Source organism: Polypterus senegalus, chromosome 13 (genome assembly GCF_016835505.1).
Source record: "Polypterus senegalus isolate Bchr_013 chromosome 13, ASM1683550v1, whole genome shotgun sequence".
NCBI classification, from domain to species: Eukaryota; Metazoa; Chordata; class Cladistia; order Polypteriformes; family Polypteridae; genus Polypterus; species Polypterus senegalus.
In genome coordinates, this window is record NC_053166.1 from 152,184,556 (window position 1) to 152,207,135 (window position 22,580).

General features: G+C 41.1%; 1 protein-coding gene across 2 annotated transcripts in view; it reads right to left on the reverse strand.

The window, feature by feature from the left end:
• LOC120542213 (ankyrin repeat and fibronectin type-III domain-containing protein 1) overlaps window positions 1-22,580 on the reverse strand; it is a 338,184-nt gene that overhangs the window by 304,055 nt on the left and 11,549 nt on the right. Inside the window, exon 2 of one of the 2 annotated variants that reach the window (XM_039774508.1) lies at window positions 15,088-15,278. In XM_039774508.1, coding sequence (XP_039630442.1) covers window positions 15,088-15,278 — 191 coding nt within the window. Of the gene's footprint in view, window positions 1-15,087; window positions 15,279-22,580 lie in introns of those variants that run through there. The other variant, XM_039774509.1, reaches the window with a different exon arrangement.

Below are 22,580 nucleotides of genomic sequence, written 5' to 3' on the forward strand. Positions count from 1 at the left end.
TGTTTGTCGGACCAGGTTAATGGGAGCACCTCTGATCTTTACAGGTCAAATTCACCACCCCTACTAAGAGCAACGGTCGTCCTTCACGAGGCATTGGATTGGTTTAGAAATGTGACACTCAGTGAACCGTTTAATAGTTCCCAACCACTTTTAAGCACAATTCACTCACGGTTGTCTCCACCTGTATATATTATACATCCGCCTTCAGCAAGACTACCTCCTGTCCTGCTTAGCCTGACACACAACATGTCCTCCACAGGCATAAAGAGGACAAGCTGCTAGCCCCCCTTTGTACGGAGATAGAAAATTATTTTAATAAATGTTCAAACTCACAATAGTGAACTATGAATTAAACAATACGTAAAACAGGAGCTTGAACTGCACATGTTTAATACAATATCCAAATCTGAACTTCAGGTTTTGTGTTTACAAGAATGACTTCTGAACACTTTAGTTTTTATGTCTGACCTCTCTTGGCTCACTGGGTTGAGAAAACCCCCACACGTGATATACGTCTTGATGTCTAGTTGTACAAGATGTCAAACTTTTTGAGGTTCCCCTGCTATATTTGGCCCTCAAGGTCAGAAAACCCCACATTTTTAAAGCTATTTTTGGACCATATTGTCTGCAGGAAACGACACCTTTATGGTGAAGAGAAAACCAATACAGGTCTTCAGCAAAAATTATGAGAGGGACTTGAAGCTGTGCAGGCCATATCAACTGACCGCAGGGGTTCACTCTCTAATGGGATACAAGGGGGTCAAACTTAATCTGTTTTACTTCTTATTCTGTGGACAACAATACAGATTTCTGTTATAGAAACTTCAGAAAAATAGGATTGGGTTGTATCTGCATGTAGAAGTTTGTTTTATGCTATTTCGAGGCTGATGATCATGAATTTGACCATATTTTTAATATTCGATTCTTTACTGGGGGTTCTAGCCCTCTTAAAGTCATTCCCAGATGGTTAAAAATGACACATTTCAAACATAAGGTATGGTGTGGGGTATCATTTTAGACTCTTTCGAGGACAGTGATTATGAATAAGATGTTATTTTTGTCTTTTGAGTCTTTACTTGGGATCTAGTCACTACACTGGTTACCTGTGTCATTCAGGATTGACTTTAAAATTCTGCTTATGGTTTATAAAGCCTTAAATAATCTCGCCCCATCTTATATATCGGAATGCCTGACACGTTATATTCCAAATCGTAACCTCAGATCCTCAAATGAGTGTCTCCTTAGAATTCCAAGAACAAAACTTAAAAGAAGTGGTGAGGCGGCCTTCTGCTGTTATGCACCTAAAATCTGGAATAGCCTGTCAATAGGAATTCGCCAGGCTGATACAGTAGAGCACTTTAAAACACTGCTGAAAACACATTACTTTAACATGGCCTTTTTATAACTTCATTATAATCGTAATTTAACTTAATCCTGATACTCTGTATGTTCAATTCATCATAATAACTATTCATGGTGGCTCTAAAATCTGTACTGACTCCAACTCTCTTTTCTGTTTCTTTTTCCGGTTTCTTTGTGGTGGTGGCCTGCGCCACCTCCACCTACTCAAAGCTTCATGATGCACCAACAATGATGGACGGATTAAAAGGCAGAAGTCTACGTGACCATCATCATGATCAAGCCCTTCCTTGAGAATCCTAAATCCAAAGAGGACTGTTTCATTGATGTGAGGTAGAATGCGCAGAGGGGACTGGGCGGTCTCATGGTCTGGAATCCCTACAGATTTTATTTTTTCTCCAGCCGTCTGGAGTTTTTTTGTTTTGTCTGTCCCCCCTGGCCATTAAACCTTACTCTTATTCGATGTTAATTAATGTTGATTTATTTTGTTTTATAATTGTGTCTTTCATTTTTCTATTCTTTAATATGTAAAGCACTTTGAGCTACTGTTTGTATGAAAATGTGCTATAGAAATAAATGTTGTTGTTGTTGTTGTAGTCCACTATGGACATCCATCAGAGGGTGCAACCTGACAAACCTCTATAACAATCGAGAAATTCTAAACTTAAAACATGTAAACTGAAGCACACATTTTAATATTTATAATATTTGACAACTATTCTTATTTATCTTGTACTTCTACCTCATGAAGTTAATTTATTACATTTCTTTTGAACACCCCACATTAGGACAGCTTCTGCTAACTCAGCTTTCTCACCTCGCAGGTGAAATGTCATAAAAATGAACACTGATCAAGTGGCAATTTTCAAACATACTGCACATTATTTAACTTGGCACTATAAATCTCATTTTAAATAAAGTCTTGTCTAGAAATACTCTGAAATGACTGCTGTGTACAGATTTAGCTCTGAGTCATTTGTTCATTTGAACTCTGCATCATTCATTTAGAATCCTAAAAACTGATTGCCAGACACGTGTTTGGAATTTATTAGCCTGGATTAATTAGTGTTAGAAGGGACATCAGCCTGGGACAATAGGATGTAATGCAAACATGTCAGTGGTGCTAGGCTATTGATTATTCATATAATTATTGTTAAATCAATATGAAGAAAGGTCTTTTAAAGTTGGATGCATGCTGCACAGAAAAGAAGAACAGGAGAGAGAAGATCATCACCTTAATAAAATGACAAGTGTCTGCCTGTGTTATATTTCACATAGGGTTGCTCTCTTGGTTCAAATCCAGGTGTTGTGTCCTTTTTATTCATTGTTGAGTCGCTAATATTACTTTTTTAACTGTCTGCTCTATTTTCGTAGCCTGTGTTATGTAGGTGGGGCACACCTGCCAGTTTTCATCAGGAAATGCCCTCTTCTCTGTATAACTGGAGGGTCTCCCACATTTCCTGGTGGTTCATTTTCAACGTGCTAAGAAGTTTGTGAGTTCTTGCATTTTGCTGCGCTTGTGTGATTTAGTGGATGTTTGATTTTGTATCTGGATTCTCCACTGGGGCTGAATTTGATCTGAGATTGCCTTGTTGTTTAAGACAACTGCTTGTTGCCTCTTGTGCACCACAGAGCTTCTTTTGTGCGACTGAGCATTCTGGGGAAATAAATCTGTTCAATTTATAAGGATTCTGTTTTTGTCCTTATTCCGGCCAGTGTTTGACGATATACCCTCCAGTAGTGGGCATTTTCAGAAGTGTTTTTGGAAGATTTAGAGCTCTTTAGTTCTTAGGAACTAGTCATAACAGTGTGTCTGTCTCTGTCCAGTTGCTATGTGTCTCTGTCATTCCAAAAGATGGTGCATCACCAACGTTTGTAGTAATAAAAATGCATTGCATTTTCGTTTCAACAGATGGTACATCACAAATGTTAACGCTACTTTTATTAATCCCATATCAAATGGCATAACAGAGACATATGCATTGCATTATTTCATTCCAACAGGTGGCACATCACAAACATTTGTAATAATGCATTTTAATACAACAGAAGGAAGTGATGCCCCATCTGTTGGAATGACATATGCAATGTCTTTTATTACTACATGCCTTACAAAATACATTCCAATAAATGGTGCACTGCAAACATTAATGTCTACATTAATTACTTATTTCATTCCATCTCGGACAGGTAGCACCGCCAACTTCCAAAGAAACTGGTAAGATAAAGTCCTCTGCGGACTGAACAGAAGTCTAATGTAGATATGCACGCAGATTAGAAAAGACTCCCATCCCATCATCTATTTCTTTACATTAAGTTTTTTAATAAGAGCCTTTTCAAATATGCTTCCTAACCCTTTAAGGCTCATTTTGGAATCATTTCCTACTTTTGTTAATATTGCTTTTATTGTGCGTTATTAATTTTGCTTTATTGTTATAATGATTTTATATTGTTTGATTAGCTCAAGGTTAAGTATAAAGTGTGTGTGATTGCCGTATTCCCACTGGGATTAGCAGCTGAGGAGGGATGTATCCGAAAGGAAGTAACATGGTGAGCGGGCCCTTGCTTTGATGATTGGCACAGGTGTAGCTTTGGTCAGCTTATGTCGACCTAGTAAGTCTCTTTGCTTGAAGCAGCTGTCCACGTGCAGGTGAAGCTGAACATTTCCACAATAGAACCCCCAGTGTCCATGATGTGCATGTCCATGAAAAAACTCCATTTTTATGGTGGCCTCCCTGCGGTTAGTGAGGATTCTTCACAGCTTCAGATCCTTGAAGAGTCACAGTCTGCAGAGAACTTGCAGGGTTTCCTGTTGTTCAAGGGTCTTTTTTCCAAGTACAGTAGTTTTCATCTCCCATCCCAACTGCACAGATGATTGGTGGCTCTTCATTAGCCATTCTTTAATAAAACGGTAAATAAATGATTTATGGAACAGTTACCTGGGTATTACTAATACAGTAACATTGCAGAATCACTTATTAAATGATTTGCATCAGCCTCGTACATTTTAAAATTGCTTTTCTAGAATTGACTGACATGATCTGCAGAAGCCCAACAGCATTCAGCTTTGTCACTCTTGCTGGGAATGTGACAGCCCAGTGCTAATTCCCTAGACAAGTCCCTGAAATGTGTAAGCACTCCTCACTAACATTTTCCTGCTTGCTTTCCAAGTCCCTGTGTAAACGAATCATCTGTTTGCCAAATGTCTCACTCATCCTTCCCAATCCACCTACCAGAGTCCTTGCAAACAACGCTGCAGATGCTTGAAGCACTGGATACCTCCAGCAAATGCCAGGGACTCATTATGGATTTCCCGAATGGAAAGAAAACACTCACTTTTGATTTGTGAAGCGTCTTTATTTAACTGTTGCAAGTGTGTCCCCAGCAAAGAGAAAAAGGCAAAGCTGATGCAGAGAATAATTTGAATTACATTGTTTATATGAAAGTTATTTATTCATTTATTTTGTACTGCAGCCAGTAGTGACGTTACATGTAGGTCAACAGCACCGGGTGTAATAACATGTTGTAAACAGTCCATCTAGCCATTAAATGCTGTCCAATTTAAGGGTGGAGGAGAGCTTAGCCCAACCATCAAGTACAAGGCACTGACTAACTTAGAGCGGGAGGTCCACAGCAGCTCACACTCGCGTACACACCCCAAGGCCAGATTAAGACCCACCATTACAGAGAGTTTCCAATGCAACATGCATACACCCAGTCATTTAATGCAGCGCAGAATTTCTCACTTTGCTGATGTTGACACAGAACTTGATTGTCTCATTGCTGCTCTTTGGTCTTTTCGCCTCAGACACTCCATCATTTAAATGTGCCGACTTTTCTTTGTTTGGTTTTTTTTTTGACTACTAGGGGGTTCTGCCCCCTGCTTGCTTCACTCGCCAACCCCTGGGCCCAACGCACTCGTCATTTCCCGATTCTGCTGCTTGCAACAAATCGTGCTGTGCTTTTGGATAAACACGAATATCAACTCTGTCTTTGATAGCTCTGTATTTGAAACTATTATCACTGATAATTGGTCACATGTTGGTTTATTATAAGTGTAAGTGTGATCTTTCACTTTTCTTTGTCTGTGTTTTTTCAGATGAATTTCGTGTAAAGTGCGATACTTTTGGACGTATGGATTTATATCCATTATTGGCTGTAGAATTTCTAATACGTCCGATCATTTAACTCTTTTGATTCTACACTGAAAAAATGTGAATGATTCACACTTAATATTTTCAATCTGAACCAATATAATTCTTTTTAGCTTATTGATCCCACAATTTTTAAGTTGAGGCAAATCATTTACAGTGATTGGGTGCAATTCACTTGTTTTACACTGAAGTAAATCTATTTTTTAAGTTGTTCTTCTTTTTTGGCAGTTGGAAAGCCATCAAAATGGAAAGTTCGACCGAAAGAATATACAAATGGCCCCTCAAACACAGCACACGAACAACCTAAAATATTAAGTTAAATGAAATAGGATTTTAACGTTTATTCCCTCCACCATAACTTAATTTGGTACAAACAAATTTTTTTACTTTGATTGAGATCTGAAACCAAATATTTCAAGCTATGACACTAAATGACTAATCTTAAGTTGCTTGAAAGAGAAAATTTACGTTGAATGAACAACATCAATGTTATACTTTTTTCAGTGTATGTTGCATCGCTTCTCCGTGATCATAAATATAAACCTGACCAAATTGTGGTTTCTTTGAAATTAAACTTGTCGTAGCTTTAATTGTTGTGGGATGACAGATTCTCATAGCGTATGGTCCTGAATCGTGTAAATCTACGTTTTGAGCATTGAATGATGCAAACGTGAACAGATTATTGCAGATTTGGATATTTTTGCCTGTAGTGTTTGTGGATTTCACTTTCACCAAATAACAAATCTTTTATTTCTCACAGAATACACCTCTTCATTGGAAATAAATACTACTTTTCCCTGATGGCAACACGAATTAGACAATCTACAAGTCTCCAACTTAAAGTTTAAAGTCAAACAATATCTACATACCTCTGTCATATTTCTTTTCGCTGTTCCGTTATTTCACCATGTAATAATTTCCGTTTGTTTGCGCTAATGCGATCTTTACTATCAGTTTTTTGAGATTTCCAAATTTTTGTACTTTCATTATCTCTAACCGAACCTCTAAGTCAAACCTCGGATTCAGGAGGAACAGTGTGGTTTCCGTCCTGGTCGCGGAACAGTGGACCAGCTCTTCACCCTTAGCAGAGTCCTGGAGGGTGCATGGGAGTTTGCCCGACCGGTCTACATGTGTTTTGTGGACTTGGAAAAGGCATTCGACCGTGTCCCTCGGGGAATCCTGTGGGGTGCTCCGGGAGTATGGGGTACTGGACCCCCTGATAAGAGCTGTTCGGTCTCTGTACAACCGGTGTCAGAGCTTGGTCCGCATTGCCGGCAGTAAGTCGAACCCGTTTCCAGTGAGAGTTGGACTCCGCCAGGGCTGCCCTTTGTCACCGATTCTGTTCATAACTTTTATGGACAGAATTTCTAGGCGCAGCCAGGGTGTTGAAGGGGTCTGGTTTGGTGGACTCAGGATTGGGTCACTGCTTTTTGCAGATGATGTTGTCCTGTTTGCTTCATCAGGCCGTGATCTTCAGCTCTCTCTGGATCGGTTCGCAGCTGAGTGTGAAGCTGCTGGGATGGGAATCAGCACCTCCAAATCCCAACATGGTCCTCATCCGAAAAGGGTGGAGTGCCCTCTCAGGGTTGGGGGAGAGATCCTGCCCCAAGTGGAGGAGTTCAAGTATCTCGGGGTCTTGTTCACGAGTGAGGGAAGAATGGAGCGTGAGATCGACAGGCGGATCGGTGCGGCGTCCGCAGTGATGCGGGCTCTGCATCGGTCTGTCATGGTGAAAAAGGAGCTGAGCCGTAAGGCAAAGCTCTCAATTTACCAGTCGATCTACGCCCTACCCTCACCTATGGTCATGAGCTATGGGTAGTGACCGAAAGAACGAGATCGCGAATACAAGCGGCTGAAATGAGTTTCCTCCGCAGGGTGTCTGGGCTTTCCCTTAAAGATAGGGTGAGGAGCTCAGTCATCCGGAGGGGCTCAGAGTAGAGCCGCTGCTCCTCCGCATCGAAAGGAGTCAGATGAGGTGGCTCGGGCATCTGATCAGGATGCCTCCTGGACGCCTCCCTGGTGAGGTGTTCCGGGCACGTCCAACCGGGAGGAGGCCCCGGGGAAGACCCAGAACACGCTGGAGGGACTATGTCTCCCGGCTGGCCTGGGAACGCCTTGGGATTCTCCCGGAAGAGCTGGAAGAAGTGGCCGGGAGAGGGAAGTCTGGGCCTCTCTGCTTAAGCTGCTGCCCCCGCGACCCGACCTCGGATAAGCGGAAGAGGATGGATGGATGGATGGATTATCTCTAACCTGCTGTGCGACATTTTTGAACCTCTTTACGATGTTCTACTTTGTCTTTTACTCTTTGTCTTTTATTTCCACCCCCGTTTGGACTTGTTAGGTTTTCAATTCCACTTGGTCCAGGCTGAATATAACTTTCCTTATTTTCCCTTAGATTATTATTGTTCTATTTTGAATTCTTTCCTCTCCAAAGCTGTTGGGCCTCTTTTCAACACGCTGCCCTTTCTTCTTCAATTGGTCGTTATCTAAGACTTATAAAATTATTGTCCAGAAAAGGACAACATCGAAGGAAATGAATAGATTGTATGCCTTATATTAAAACGAGGAAAACATAAAAATGTATAAGAGCTGAGAGCACAGGAACTGTGTCTGACAATAGCATTCACATGAATGAGAGGTGAGTGGACTGTGGACGTGCTTAAATCTCCTGGTACAAAGTCTCGTCTCGTGGGACTTGAAATTATCTCTCTGAAAAAGTCTCATCTTGTCCCAGGATAGAGAGTCGAGTCTCGTCCCAGGAATTTTTTATATGGTAAAGAGACATTTAATCTCCTGGTCCAACACCTTCCTAAACTGCTAGCTCTCCACCTCTAGCACCTCTAAAAACGTTTTCTGAGTTTTTAAACATTTTTTTATATCAAGTCTGGTAATCAGTCCCTCATTTTGGAGGTGTGTTTTAGTTAGCAAGTTTCATTTTGAGCTCCAGTTGTGACTGTTCTCTTTAGTTTTGGTGGTTAGTAATTTTCTGGACCATTTTGCTTCCAATGGGGCAGAGATAGTTGGGAGTAAAGGGACCAGAAGAAGAAAACAAGATCAAAGAGAAGCCAATGTCATAACCAAAAGTCAGACCTCATGATTATCACATTTAGAATGCTTAGCAGAAATCAGCTTAGCAGAAAACCCAAATGCAAGAAGGAAAGTTTGGTAACCATAAAAAGCAAGAAAATACACCAATGACATTGTCATTCAACATTTAATTAGTTCAAAACATGAAAGTTCTGGTCTTCAAATAGTTGTCACGCGTCACGCACCCCAGAGGATTTCTGGGTGATTTGCTAAAGGAATGGCCAAAGCTACTTCGGCAAAAGAGCAGCACTTGTATGGAACACAAAATGGCATTGTAAGATGTTAACATTTTTTAACTTTTAACAAAATATATATATACAAAATATATATATATACTCAGCAAAAAAAGAAACGTCCCTTTTTCAGGACTGTGTATTTCAACAATAATGTTTTAAAAATCCAAATCACTACAGATCTTCATTGTAAAGGGTTCAAACAATTTTTCCATGCATGTTCAATTAACCATAATCAATTAATTAACATGCACCTGTGGAATGGTCGTTCAGACCTTAACAGCTTACAGAAAGTAGACATTTAAGGTCACAGTTCTAAAAACGCAGAACACTAAAGAGACTTGTCTACCGACTGTGAAAGATGCCGAGGGTCTCTGCTCATCTGCAAGAACGTGCATTAGGCATGCTGCAGGGAGCCATGAGGACTGCTGATGTGGCTAGGGCAATAAATTGCCATGTCCGCACTGTGAGACGCCTAAGACAGCGCTACAGGGAGACAGGAAGGACAACTGATCATCCTCGCAGTGGAAGACCCCGTGTAACAACACCTGCACAGGATCGGTACATCCGAATATCACACCTGCGTGACAGGTACAGGATGGCCACAACAACTGCCCGAGTCACACCAGGAACACACAATCCCTCCATCAGTGCTCAGACTGTCCGCAATAGGCTGAGAGAGGCTGGACTGAGGGCTTGTAGGCCTGTTGTAAGGCAGGTCCTTACCAGACATCACCAGCAACAACGCCACCTATGGGCACAAACCCACCTTCGCTGGTCCAGACAGGAGTGGCAAAAAGTGCTCTTCACTGATGAGTCACGGTTTTGTCTCACCAGGGGTGATGGACGGATTCGTGTTTATCGTCAAGGAATTGAGCACGCCTGGGACCTGTTGGATCGCAGGGTGAGGGCTAGGAAATGTCCAGGAACTTGCAGGTGCCTTGGTGGAAGAGTGGGGTAACATCTCACAGCAAGAACTGACAAATCTGGTCCAGTCCATGAGGAGGAGATGCACTTCAAGCAGCTGGTGGCCACCCCACATACTGACTGGTACTTTGGATTTTGAGCCTCCCTTCATTCAGGGACACATTGTGAAACATTTTTAGTTTATGTCTTATGGTGTTGACTCTTTTAGTGTTCATACAAATATTTACACATTAAGTTTACTGAAAGTAAAAACAGTTGAAAGTCAGAGGATGTTTCTTTTTTGCTGAGTATATATATATACAGGGTGACACAGAAAACTTTTGAAATGCGTAGTGGCAGTCATGTACAGTTGGCGTCACTGCGGAACAATGACCTTGAGCTGTAAACAGTCTCGCCATTTAGTAATTTACTAATCAATTGCAAGGCAATCAATGGCAGCTTTGTGAGAATTGTTCGGTAACCGTGTCATCTCAAGATTCGGTGACATTCCCTGGCCCTCAAGATCACCGGATTTGTCCGTTTGTGATTTTTTCTTGTGTGACTACCTTAAGAGTCGGGTCTACACGACTCGGCCAAGGACACTGAATGAATTAAAACAAAGAATTCAAGACGAAATTTGTGGTATCCCAGCTGAGATGTTGCAGCGATCAATGGGGAACCTCGACAGCAGATTGGAAGAATGCATACGTACAGGAGGACACCATCTACAGGATGTAATTTTCAGACATTGATACTTTGGATTACTGTCTCAGTAGTTCAACTGCTGTCAATAACATTTTTTTGTTGGATTTCTTCTATTTTTATTGGGTTTTTCAAAAGTTCCCGTTTTTCTGTGTCACCCTGTACAAGAAGGAAAGTTTGGTAACCATAAAAAGCAAGAAAATACACCAATGACATTGTCATTCAACATTTGAATAGTTCAAAACATGAAAGTTCTGGTCTTCAAATAGTTGTCACGCGTCACGCACCCCAGAGGATTTCTGGGTGATTTGCTAAAGGAATGGCCAAAGCTACTTCGGCAAAAGAGCAGCACTTGTATGGAACACAAAATGGCATTGTAAGATGTTAACATTTTTTAACTTTTTACAAAAAAAAAAATATATATATATATATAGACGTTAGCTTGTTAAAATCTGTCCTGGATTTGTCACAAAATATCTTATATATAAACATCCACGTGTGGAAGTGCGTGTATCTGTCTGTCTGTCCGGCCCGGAAGTGCGAGGCTATAGCATGAAGCTCAAAGAAAGCAACTTTGTCACCGAAGTAAAACTGCTGAGAAAAAAGACACTCGCTTATCTGCTAATACACAAGTGAGGCGAGCACATCAGCAAAATGAAACTTGCTTAGCCGTTGATAGACAACAGAGGCGAGCACGTCTGTAAAACGAAACTGCTGACAAAAGAGAACCTTAACCGCTTACCCGCTAATGCACAACTGATGCAATTGATTGACTGAAGTGCCAGAATCCATAGTGTCAAGGAGCCTGGGCTTTTTACAGCACGGGATTACACAGCTAGTTAAAATATAAACTCAGATCACAACAGTCTGCCATTTTGGTTTTCATGCTCACCAACATTTTGGAGCTCCTGTCATTAGGGCTAAAAGGTCTTAAAGGGTTAAGAATTCATCATCACTGTGGAGTCACAACTGTACTTTAATTTTTTGCTAAATGATTTTTGTCGCTCATGTCGACTGTGACATTTGAACTTTTCAGTGTCTTGGTACTGATCCTATTTTTGGCTCACATCTCAATTCCAGTCTGCTTACAGACATTACAGTTTGTGTCCTTCATTGGAAGATCTTGTTTGAAATTATTTAAGCAATTATTTGTTTTTGGAGGCAGCTTTTGATGTGACATGCCTTCATTTTACCAATAAAGAAGATTTTGCTTTCACATTTTGACATTACACTGCACTCCATCTACGACCCCCCAGTCATGATTGCAAATCCACAGGCATTAATCTGTCTTGCTGTCATAGAAGAGAACGTAGAAAACAGTGAAGAGCAATTGCGGCACTTGCTTGTTCTGATCCCTTTTATTCAGTTCACGCTGTCACATTCTGCCGCATCATCTCCTGAGGGTCTTAAAACACAGAATAGGACCTTATGCGCGTATCCCCTGTCAGTTGTTGTGCAGGACAGAAAACTAAATCTCCAAAGTGTTTTTTTAAGAGATACAGTAGTTTTGTAAATGGATTATTTTTTATATGATGTGGCATTTCTAAGAGACTGATTGAAAAACACTCAATGAATACTGATAAGCACAACAGCTCACTTTCGTTTGGCATGGAGTTTCATGAAGCTTCCCCTTAAAATTAGTTTTGTGCGCAATTTCATAATTGAGAAACATGATACTTTGAGGCTTTGTTGTTTGCTTTTGGTTTGGGCTGTAAAGCCAGGAGTACCACTCCATCCATCCATCCATTTTCTAACCCACTGAATCCGAATACAGGGTCACGGGGGTCTGCTGGAGCCAATCCCAGCCAACACAGGGCACAAGGCAGGAACCAATCCTGGGCAGGGTGCCAAGGAGTACCACTCCCAAAGGGTTATTCCTTTTATATATTATAATGGACAGCGCCCATGTTTATGATGCACCATTTGTTGGAATGAAAATACAGTGCATTCTTTTACTACAAATGTTTGTGATACTCCATCTGTTGGAATGATGGGCAACACCCATGGGCTGGCACCCCATACAGGATGGGCGCTGGTCCATTGCATTGCCTGGCCAGGAGGAAGGATAAACAGAACATTTCATGTCTCACCAAAAGGATGGCAGAAAATTCCCACACTATGAAGAGTGTGTTGGCATCCAGGTGAGTTTCCAGGCTGGGAGGCCAGTACATTGGAAGGACAATGGGAGACAATGGGTTCTGGGGTCTCTTCCAGTACACTAGGAGGCAGCCACCCCTGGGCCTTGGTTCCCAAATGGACACCCACAGGGCATGCTGGGAATTGTAGTTCTGTGAAGCAGCCCTGTTAGGGTTCCATGGGTGCCACCAGAAGGTGCATTGGGGATTTGTGATTCCCTGAATTTGGTGACTTCCACTTGATACGGAAATGCATCAAACGTTCTATACCTTAGCACTCAAAGTGCTCCCCTGACTAAGATAAAAGAAGTCAGGCAAGTTAAAGTCAGGTGGAAGATGGACAACACTCACCTGGAGTAGTGACAAAGAGAGAAGTAGAGAAAATATTTGTGATTGTCTCTCGTTCAAAGCTTTTGTATTTGTGTTAATAAACTTTTTATTTGAACCTGGGACTTGTGTCATTGTGGTTGTGTCTGGGGTTTGGAGAGCTACATAACTTTCTACTGCCACCAGGAAGCATACCACTCCCCAAACCCCGAAACAGGTAGGCTCAGACATCAGATCAATACAGCGCACGCTTTATTCAGGTGGGGAAGTGTTTTTCTTTGGCTCCCCACTTCACAGCACAGTACAAAAGCACCAACTAATATAACACACACTCCTTTTCTTCCTCTCTCTTTCTCTTCTTCGTCTCTACTCCTCCTTGCAAGCTTTATCCTCCACCTCCAGACTCTGGCTCCCTGACTGATGGTGGTGCGGCTCCTTTTATAGTGCACTCGGAAGTCCTCCAGGTGTTTCTTGACCTTCTGCCGGCTGCACTTCCAGGTGTGGCAGAAGTGGTGCCCCAAAGGGTTTAGCTGTAGCTGCAGCACCCCCTGATGGCACCCATGGAGCCCAACAAGGCTGCTCCAATCTACCACTCCCAGCATATAAAGATGCAGAAGAAGCATAATTAAAAATTCAAAAATCCAAAGATTGTTTGCTTTGAATCTCTGTCATAATGTCACCCTGGCACTCTAATATGACCCTGACGTTTGACCAAAGAACGTTAATATCAAAACTGGCAGATATTTTTAAATAAGTAGAAAGGACTGTTTCTCTCTATTCTTACTGAGTGCTCTGATTGCTGGTGATGCACAACGAATCTCCACTTCCTCTCACTGTTGTAACAAAAGAGGTGGTAACTTGTAATTTTAGGGTAAATAATCTCACAGAGCCCATTGTTATGAATATTAAAAATAAGTCCACAATATGAAACATTGGCATGTGCACAGGGTAATTTAAAATAAAATGCCAGAAAATATCCCAAGAGTTAGTTGAAGATCATCTGGTTATCACCAGTAATGTACTTTGGCTCCGCCAAATTCTCATATTCTAATCCAAAATTTTTATTTTGATTATTTATGAAACAGATTACATTTTAGAAAAGCTTTTGATTTCCCCAGGCAGAGCTCAAAAGCACCATCTGGTGGATTTGTATGGAAATAATTATTGGACAAACACTGTCATATCCATCAATTCATCTTCTCAAAATGTTTATTACAATTATCCCTTAGAGTATCTCGATGTCAGATTTGATCTGCTCTTGGGTTTGAAATTGGTAAATGTGCCCTAAATTTTATCTATAAATAAATTTATTTATTCAAGAAAATGAATGAACAGTAAAAAATAGCCAAACATCCCATAATTTGTACAACTTCTGAATAATTTTTACCTTGCTGTGTCTCTCAGGTCAGTTTAACTCACCATTGACACTAACGGATTTCCCAATGCATTTAGGGTTCTTTGTTCACAGACTATTAAAAAAAACCTAAATGCAGTTTTTTTCAGTTGTGAGTAAAAGTACCCAACTTTACAAAAAGGAAAAAGGTTATAAAATGTAACATTTGTGCACTGCCTTGTCCTTTGGGCCAATTTTGACACACCACAATTCTATATAATTTGAGATTCTGTAAAAGCTAAATGTACCCTAGGGTTATAAAAAGTATCCAGTCAGTCTATCTATCTATCTATCTATCTATCTATCTATCTATCTATCTATCTATCTATCTATCTATTATATAGCGCCTTTCCTATCTATCTATCTATCTATCTATCTATCTATTATATAGTGCCTTTCTTATCTATCTATCTATCTATCTATCATATAGTGCCTTTCCTATCTATCTATCTATCTATCTATCTATCATATAGTGCCTTTCCTATCTATCTATCTATCTATCTATCTATCTATCTATCTATTATTCTTTCTGTGTGTCTGTGTATTATATAGTGCCTTTCATCTATTTATCGTACATTTCCTATCTATCTATCTATCTATCTATCTATCTATCTATCTATCTATCTATCTATCTATCTATCTATCTATTAAAACAGCTAAAGAGCATACTGTGCAAAACTTTTTAAGTAACTTGTGCAGAGCTTCACTTTGTTAAATGATCAGATCAGCTTGCCTACATTAAAGAGGTGATTGTGACACAAGCTGGCATACTTATTGGGTTCGATTCCTACCTGCCGTTGGTAGGACATGGCTTTCTCCCACACTATCACTGGACAGCAGCCTTCTCCTGGACGTGAGTGCTTCCTGACTGCAGCCAACTAGGTCAGAGTGGTCATTGCTGGAAATGATGGGAGACTGAGGGATGCTCGACAGCGTCCGCGATTTCGCCAGCACGGGCCGTTGTGTCTTTCTTTCAAGGGAACTGCAAAAGAGCAACAGGAAAACACACAGATAGCACACTGAGTATTGCATGTTAACAAACAGACGTGAGGGAAAAACGTTAAGCCTCAAATGGAAACCCTCCAGGAGAGCTCTGGTGTAACTAAGGTTGCATCTGTTCCCATGTTGCGTGGATTATCTCAAGTGCTCCATTTCCCTATCACAATGGCTCTGTGCACTTGGTACTCCAAACCTTGTTGCTTACCTTCTTTTGGACTCTCCACTCTCATCGCAGATTTAACTCAAAGAGCTCTGTGTTGATGCTGATTGAACTAAACAACTTGAAGCACTTTAGATAAAGTCACCTCCATTTGGATAATGGAGCCTATAGTCAGGACAGCCAGTCTGAATCATCACAGGGCACACACATTTAAACAAAGAACTATAGATAACTTGTAGCTGTTTAACACGTCAGTGTTCGGGGACTCCCTCTGCCAGCACTGTCTTCCTTTCATCCATGAACATTCTCTGTTTTTGCCTTTATGATGGGTAGGAATTTTGAATGTTTGGGCTGTGACATCCTCCACATCTTCTACAACACTATGATGTTCTGTGTGGTGTGCTGGGCCAATAATATCACTTCAAGAGGGGCCCACCAAATGAACAAGCCGATTCAGAAGTGTAACAACAACAGTATTTATTTATTTATTTATTTCATACAAATGATGGAGCTCAAAGTGCTTTACAGGATGAAAAAAGAGAAAAAAGACAAAATATAAAAAAAAAATTAGGCAATACTAATTAACATAAAATAAAAGCAATGTCCAATGGACAGGGAGGATAGAAAGGACAAAAAAAATCCAGAGGGCTGGAGAAAAAAAGAAAAATCTGCAAGGGTTTCAGGCCAAGAGACCGCCCAGCCACCGCTAGACATTCTAGCTAACATAAATGATCTCAGTCAGCTGTAGGTGCCAGGAAGGAAAGACAGGCATCTTGGCCAGGATAATAAAAGGATTCATACCCAGCCAGGAGTCTATAATGGAAGGAGCAGCCAAATGAACCCACCGGGAGCATCTCATTCCTCCACACAACACGTGGCAATGTTCCTCAAAGCTGGACCACAACCCTGTCAGGGTTTCTGGTGACCGCCAGAAGGCGCTGCTTGGGGCAGAACTGCCCTGGTTCATGTACGACCAATGTGCGACCCTGAAGTGCTTTAGAGAACTGAGACAGAAAGTCAGAAGCAGTTCCCCGGTAAACTTTAAAAGAGAGCCCACCGCTGCACTTAGATCTAGTCAGATTCAGGAGACAGTGGGCAACACTCTTGGAGAAAGGAAGGAAAAATTTGACTGAATTGTGTATTGCTGATTGATTCTTTGCATGGGTGATTATTGGAAGGATGATTTGGTTCAATAAACATCTTTTATTTGAAGACAGAATTTAGTGGGCATTACTGTTTTTGAGATGTGAGGCTCAGTGGCGCCCCCTGCTGGATACAGAAGGGAGCCTCGGTTATGGGACACAATAGCAGAGGAGAAAATGAAGACAACTCCGATGAGATTGCATGTTCTCCCTGTGCACACATGGTTTCTCCTATGGGTAACCCCAGTTTGCTTCTGCATCTTCAAGGATTTGTAGGTCTGGTTAACAAGGGATTACAGATTGTCCCAGTTATGTCCTCAGGTGATTCCTCATGGGCGACCAGTAAGAGGCACCAGCCCCCAAACCTTTACTGGATTTGAGACTGATGTGTTTTAATTTAATTACAGATATGAGTCAAACTGGGCACAACTGGTCAAAACGGCCACATATTAATTACATAGACATCTGTGAGAAAACTTCCTCTCTTTCCATATATAGAGTCAAAGTCAGTCAGTCATTGGCTGTCCATTGATGCAACAATGATGCTGTTCATCTGTTTGTCCATCTCTGTCACTCCCCCGTGTGTTCGCTGGTGGGAGAGCAACCCAATTTGGCATAAGCAGGCCCAGCGGGACAATAGGCAGGAGAATTGCGACCCCACCCCAAGGTGCATCAATAGTGATGATTTCCCACTCCTTTCTCCTCTTTTTGATGGGCTCGTTGTTCTTCAAAGTATCAGACTCCTTTGATGATGCCTTCCAACAAGTGTCTCGGTCTGCCCATGTGGAAAGAAGCAGGCTTTGAGAGAACGCTTCAGGAAGTCCTTCCAGTGTTTCATTGGGCCATGCCGAGGTCTCGATCCTTCAGCGACTTTGTCCTGTATATATTGCTAAGTACGGGCTTCACCGTACATGATAAGATTCCTTTTGTTCTCATTCTGACAAGTCGATATTAAAATGAACAAGCATCTCATTTGCATGTTTATTAGTCAAAAAATATTTAAAATATCCTATACTCAAAAGTACAATTATATTTTAGGAATAATAAATTTGTGAATTTCCCCTTGGGATTAATAAAGTATCTATCTATCTATCTATCTATCTATCTATCTATCTATCTATCTATCTATCTATCTATATACTGTAGGTCCTTATCTATCTATCTATCTATCTATCTATCTATCTATCTATCTATCTATCCTATCTATCTATCTATCTATCTATCTATCTATCTATATATATAGGTCCTTATCTATCTATCTATTATATAGGTCCTTATCTATCTATCTATCTATCTATCTATCTATCTATCTATGTATTATATAGGTCCTTATCTATCTATCTATCTATCTATCTATCTATCTATCTATCTATCTATCTATCTATCTATCTATCCTATCTATCTATATCTATCTATCTATCTATCTATCTATCTAAAATTAAGATCTATCTATCTATCTATCTATCTATCTATCTATCTATCTATCTATCTATCTATCTATGTATCTATCTATCTATAGTGCCTATCTATCTATCTATCTATCTATCTATCTATCTATCTATCTATCTATCTATCTATCTATCTATCTATCTATCTATCTATCTATCTATCTATCTATCTATCTATCTATCTATCATATAGTGCCTTTCATATCTATCTATCTATCTATCTATCTATCTATCTAATCCTGCCAACTATACTAAAATTAAGATCTATCTATCTATCTATCTATCTATCTATCTATCTATCTATCTATCTATCTATCTATCTATCTAAACTTAATTTTGTCCCATCAGAATGTAATTATTACCGGTCAAACTAAGCCAATAACTGTTGAAACGATTTGCCGTAATTGTAAGATTCCTGACAGTGAAAGCCATCATCCCCTGTCTATGTGGCTCCTTTTCTATAGGAGAATGGCACCCTGTCTGTGACAAGACATGAAGTAACACAAGAAGCACGTGTTGCACAGTGAGCCATTTGACAAATATTGTCGGCACGGGTGACTGTGTCCCTTGGTGTAACAAATCGGCCTGCTTTTTATGGACATTGTAAAAAAGAAAAGGTTCACTTAAAATCAAGCAGCATTGCTCAGCCTGACATCAAGTGCTGGTATCCTAGCAACTAAAAATTAGGGATTATGCAAAGAAGGCTGCACATCATACAGAGTCCCTTTAAACAGACTGTGACTCCATGATTGTATCAAAAATAAAAATACAGCGCTTCTCCTTAAGTGACTTGCCTGCTGCGGTGATCTTGCCTCCTGGTTTCCTTCCACATCTCAAAGGCTTACTGTTTAGTTGACCATCTCCATGCCCAGCAGTGCACTGGTGTCCTGTTCAAGGTTAGTGCCTCCAATGGAGTAAGTAGCCTCGTAAAATGAATCCTTGCATCAATCATTTATTCTCACTCTAAGCCTGCTAATCATATTTGGTATCCTGGTGAAACCGCACCCGTCTATGAGAGAGAGAGGATTTAGTGTGACCAGCTCATCTGGCACCGTGTCTCTGGAAGAAAACCTGCACTAACACAAAGAGGACATGTCCACCCGAAAAGAGTCAAAGTGAAGTGTAAGGAAGCAACAACTCCAGGGCTGTTCAATATTTAGACAATTCTCTTATAAAATACTCTTAAACTACAACGAAGATCGCCATTGCAATGAGCCGAAAATGTACATATTTTATTATAACATTGACTTCAACAGAACTAACTAATCATTCTTCTTGCAGACTGAACAATATGACAGAGCAACGATCTTAAATATACCTGTGTTAAGAAACACATCAGTCTGCACCAATCAGCATACAGATAAATGGTATCATCTATAGCAGGGGTTCTCAAACTCGGTCCTGAGGACCCCCTATGACTGCAGGTTTTTGCTCCAACGAGCTTCTGTTTTCAATTAAACTCCTGTGAAAATTAAGTGAACGGCTATTTCCCAGATTCTGTGTTTTGGGTACAATGTAGAAAATTAGAAAACTAAGTTTAGTGAGAGAATTTCTATTAAAATGTACTCAGCAGTTATGTGGGAATAATGTGTTTTTTTCTTTTTAACAACTAGCCAACCCGCGGCGTACCATACGGTGCATAATCAGGCCGGTTTTTTAATGATTTTTAAGCACAGGGAGAAAATTAACATTTGAAAAATCGGTAATGTAATAAATCAGCAAGAAAAGCAACATTGCAACAATGCACGGAACAAACCAACACACAATCCGTGACTGAAAACCGGCAGACCGCCATCGCGCCCTGCCTGCTCATGTGCCCACCTCCAACTCGTCACTTGAGTCGTTGTCAGTCCACATGCACCTGTGACTCACGTAGATTTTTCATTGCTCTGTGTGGTTTTGACTGCTTTTCTTTAAATAATCCACCAAGACACCCGACCACGGTAGTAGCGCGAATTGCTGTATGTAGCGTGCAAAACAGTTTGTTATGGTGCACGCGGTCGTGCGTCGAATCAAAACTCGGTTTTTAAAGACTGCTTACTTCATTCTGTTTTAACCTCAGTTGTAAAGGATTGTTTTAAGGATCCCATGGGATACCCCTGGCAAACCGTTTTACACGCTGCATATGGCGATTCACCTCTGCGAGAAACATGCCTCTATGAACAGTCAACGTGGCTTGGAGGTGCATGTGGACTCTACGATAGACGAATATAAATGACGCCGTTTTTTCTGTGTCGCCGCGTCCGAGTTGGTGGGCATGGCTCTGTGAGTTGTCGTCGTATCCAATGGTCTTGGAGTTGGTGGGCGTGGCTCCTTCCTGTGTGTGCCATAGGTGTCTTACTTGTCGGCTTAGTGAATCCACGCCCCTTCCAGCGTGCTTTCCATGGGTGTCTTGCCTTAGTGAATATATATATATAGATATTTTCATCTTCATTTTCATTCTCCTTTTCCAGGTGTTCTAATTGTTTAATTAATCCATTATTTACTAATTAGTGGGTCTGACACTAAAGTAATAAAAGCCGTTCACGATTCTGTGTAGTTTGCCTGGGGGTCTGCTTTGTTCATTATTAATTGTCATTATTAAGAGCAGAGAGAAAGTGCAAATTAGAATGAAATCAACAAAAGAGAGTTAACCATTTAAATGTATAGCAAAAATAGAAATATTTTTAAATGTCTTATAAATGTAAAGATCCAGCTGCTGTGCTTTTCTGAATGTAGAATAAAAGAAAAGGAAAAAATACCAGCTAATTAAACGAGATCAGTGTTATCAGTTGTTGTCACAGATTATTAATCTCGTTGGAACAAAAACCTGAAGCCATAGGGGGTTCCCCAGGACAGACTTTGAGAACCCCTGCTCTATTGTATTGTTACTCAAGCTTTTTGGTGTCACAAGCAAATTTTCCCATATAAGTGTGTTTGCATCCTACTGGGAAGGTGGTCCCTTGTGGTATATCAAGCTCACTAAACAGAGTGGGGTGGGGGGGATCGAGTGCAATACTTGAAGCAGTGACCCACCAGGGACCCCACCGTGACCCACCACCATTATAAATAATAGCAACTCCAGTGGCAGCCAATGAGGACCCAGTGGTTGAAAAACACTATTGTATAGCAACCATATGTCTTTGTACATTTGAAGGTCCCAAAACAGATTAAAAGTCTACAAAAATCACATCATTAAATAGGAACTTCTTATATACTGCTCAAAAGAATTAAAGGAACACTTTTTAATCAGAGTATAGCATAAAGTCAATGAAACTTATGGGATATTAATCTGGTCAGTTAAGTAGCAGAGGGGGTTGTTAATCAGTTTCAGCTGCTGTGGTGTTAATGAAATTAACAACAGATGCACTAGAGGGGCAACAATGAGATGACCCCCAAAACAGGAATGGTTTAACAGGTGGAGGCCACTGACATTTTTCCCTCCTCATCTTTTCTGACTGTTTCTTCACTAGTTTTGCATTTGGCTACAGTCAGTGTCACTACTGGTAGCATGAGGCGATACCTGGACCCTACAGAGGTTGCACAGGTAGTCCAACTTCTCCAGGATGGCACATCAATACGTGTCATTGCCAGAAGGTTTGCTGTGTCTCCCTGCACAGTCTCAAGGGCATGGAGGAGATTCTAGGAGACAAGCAGTTACTCTAGGAGAGCTGGAGAGGGCCATAGAAGGTCCATAACCCATCAGCAGGACCAGTATCTGCTCCTTTGGGCAAGGAGGAACAGGATGAGCACTGCCAGAGCCCTACAAAATGACCTCCAGCAGGCCACTGGTGTGAATGTCTCTGACCAAACAACCAGAAAGACTTCATGAGGGTGACCCAAGGGCCCCATGTCCTCTAATGGGCCCTGAGCTCACTGCCCAGCAGCATGCAGCTCGATTGGCATTCGCCATAGAATACCAGAATTGGCAGATGCACCACTGGTGCCCTGTGCTTTTACAGATGAGAGCAGGTTCACCCTGAGCACGTGACAGAAGTGAAAGGGTCTGGAGAAGCCATGGAGAACATTATGCTGCCTGTAACATCATTCAGCATGAGCAGTTTGGTGGTGGGTTAATGATTGTCTGGGGAGGCATATCCATGGAGGGTCACACAGACCGCTACAGGCTTGACAAAGGCACCTTGGCTGCCATTAGGTATCAGGATGAAATCCTTGGACCCATTGTCAGACCCTATGCTGGTACAGTGGCTCCTGGTGCACGACAATTCCTGGCCTCATGTGGTGAGAGTATGCAGGCAGTTCCTGGAGGATGAAGGAATTGATACCATTGACTGGCCACCACACTTTCCTGACCTAAATCCAATAGAACACCTCTGGGACATTATGTTTTGGTCCATCCAATGCCACCAGGTTGCACCTCAGACTGTCCAGGAGCTCAGTGATGCCCTGGTCCAGATCTGGGAGGAGATCCCCCACAACACCATCTGTCATCTCATTAGAAGCATGCACCGATGTTGTCAGGCATGTATACAAGAACACAGGGACCATACAAAGTGCTGCGCACAATTTGAGTTGCTGCAATTAAATTTTGGCAA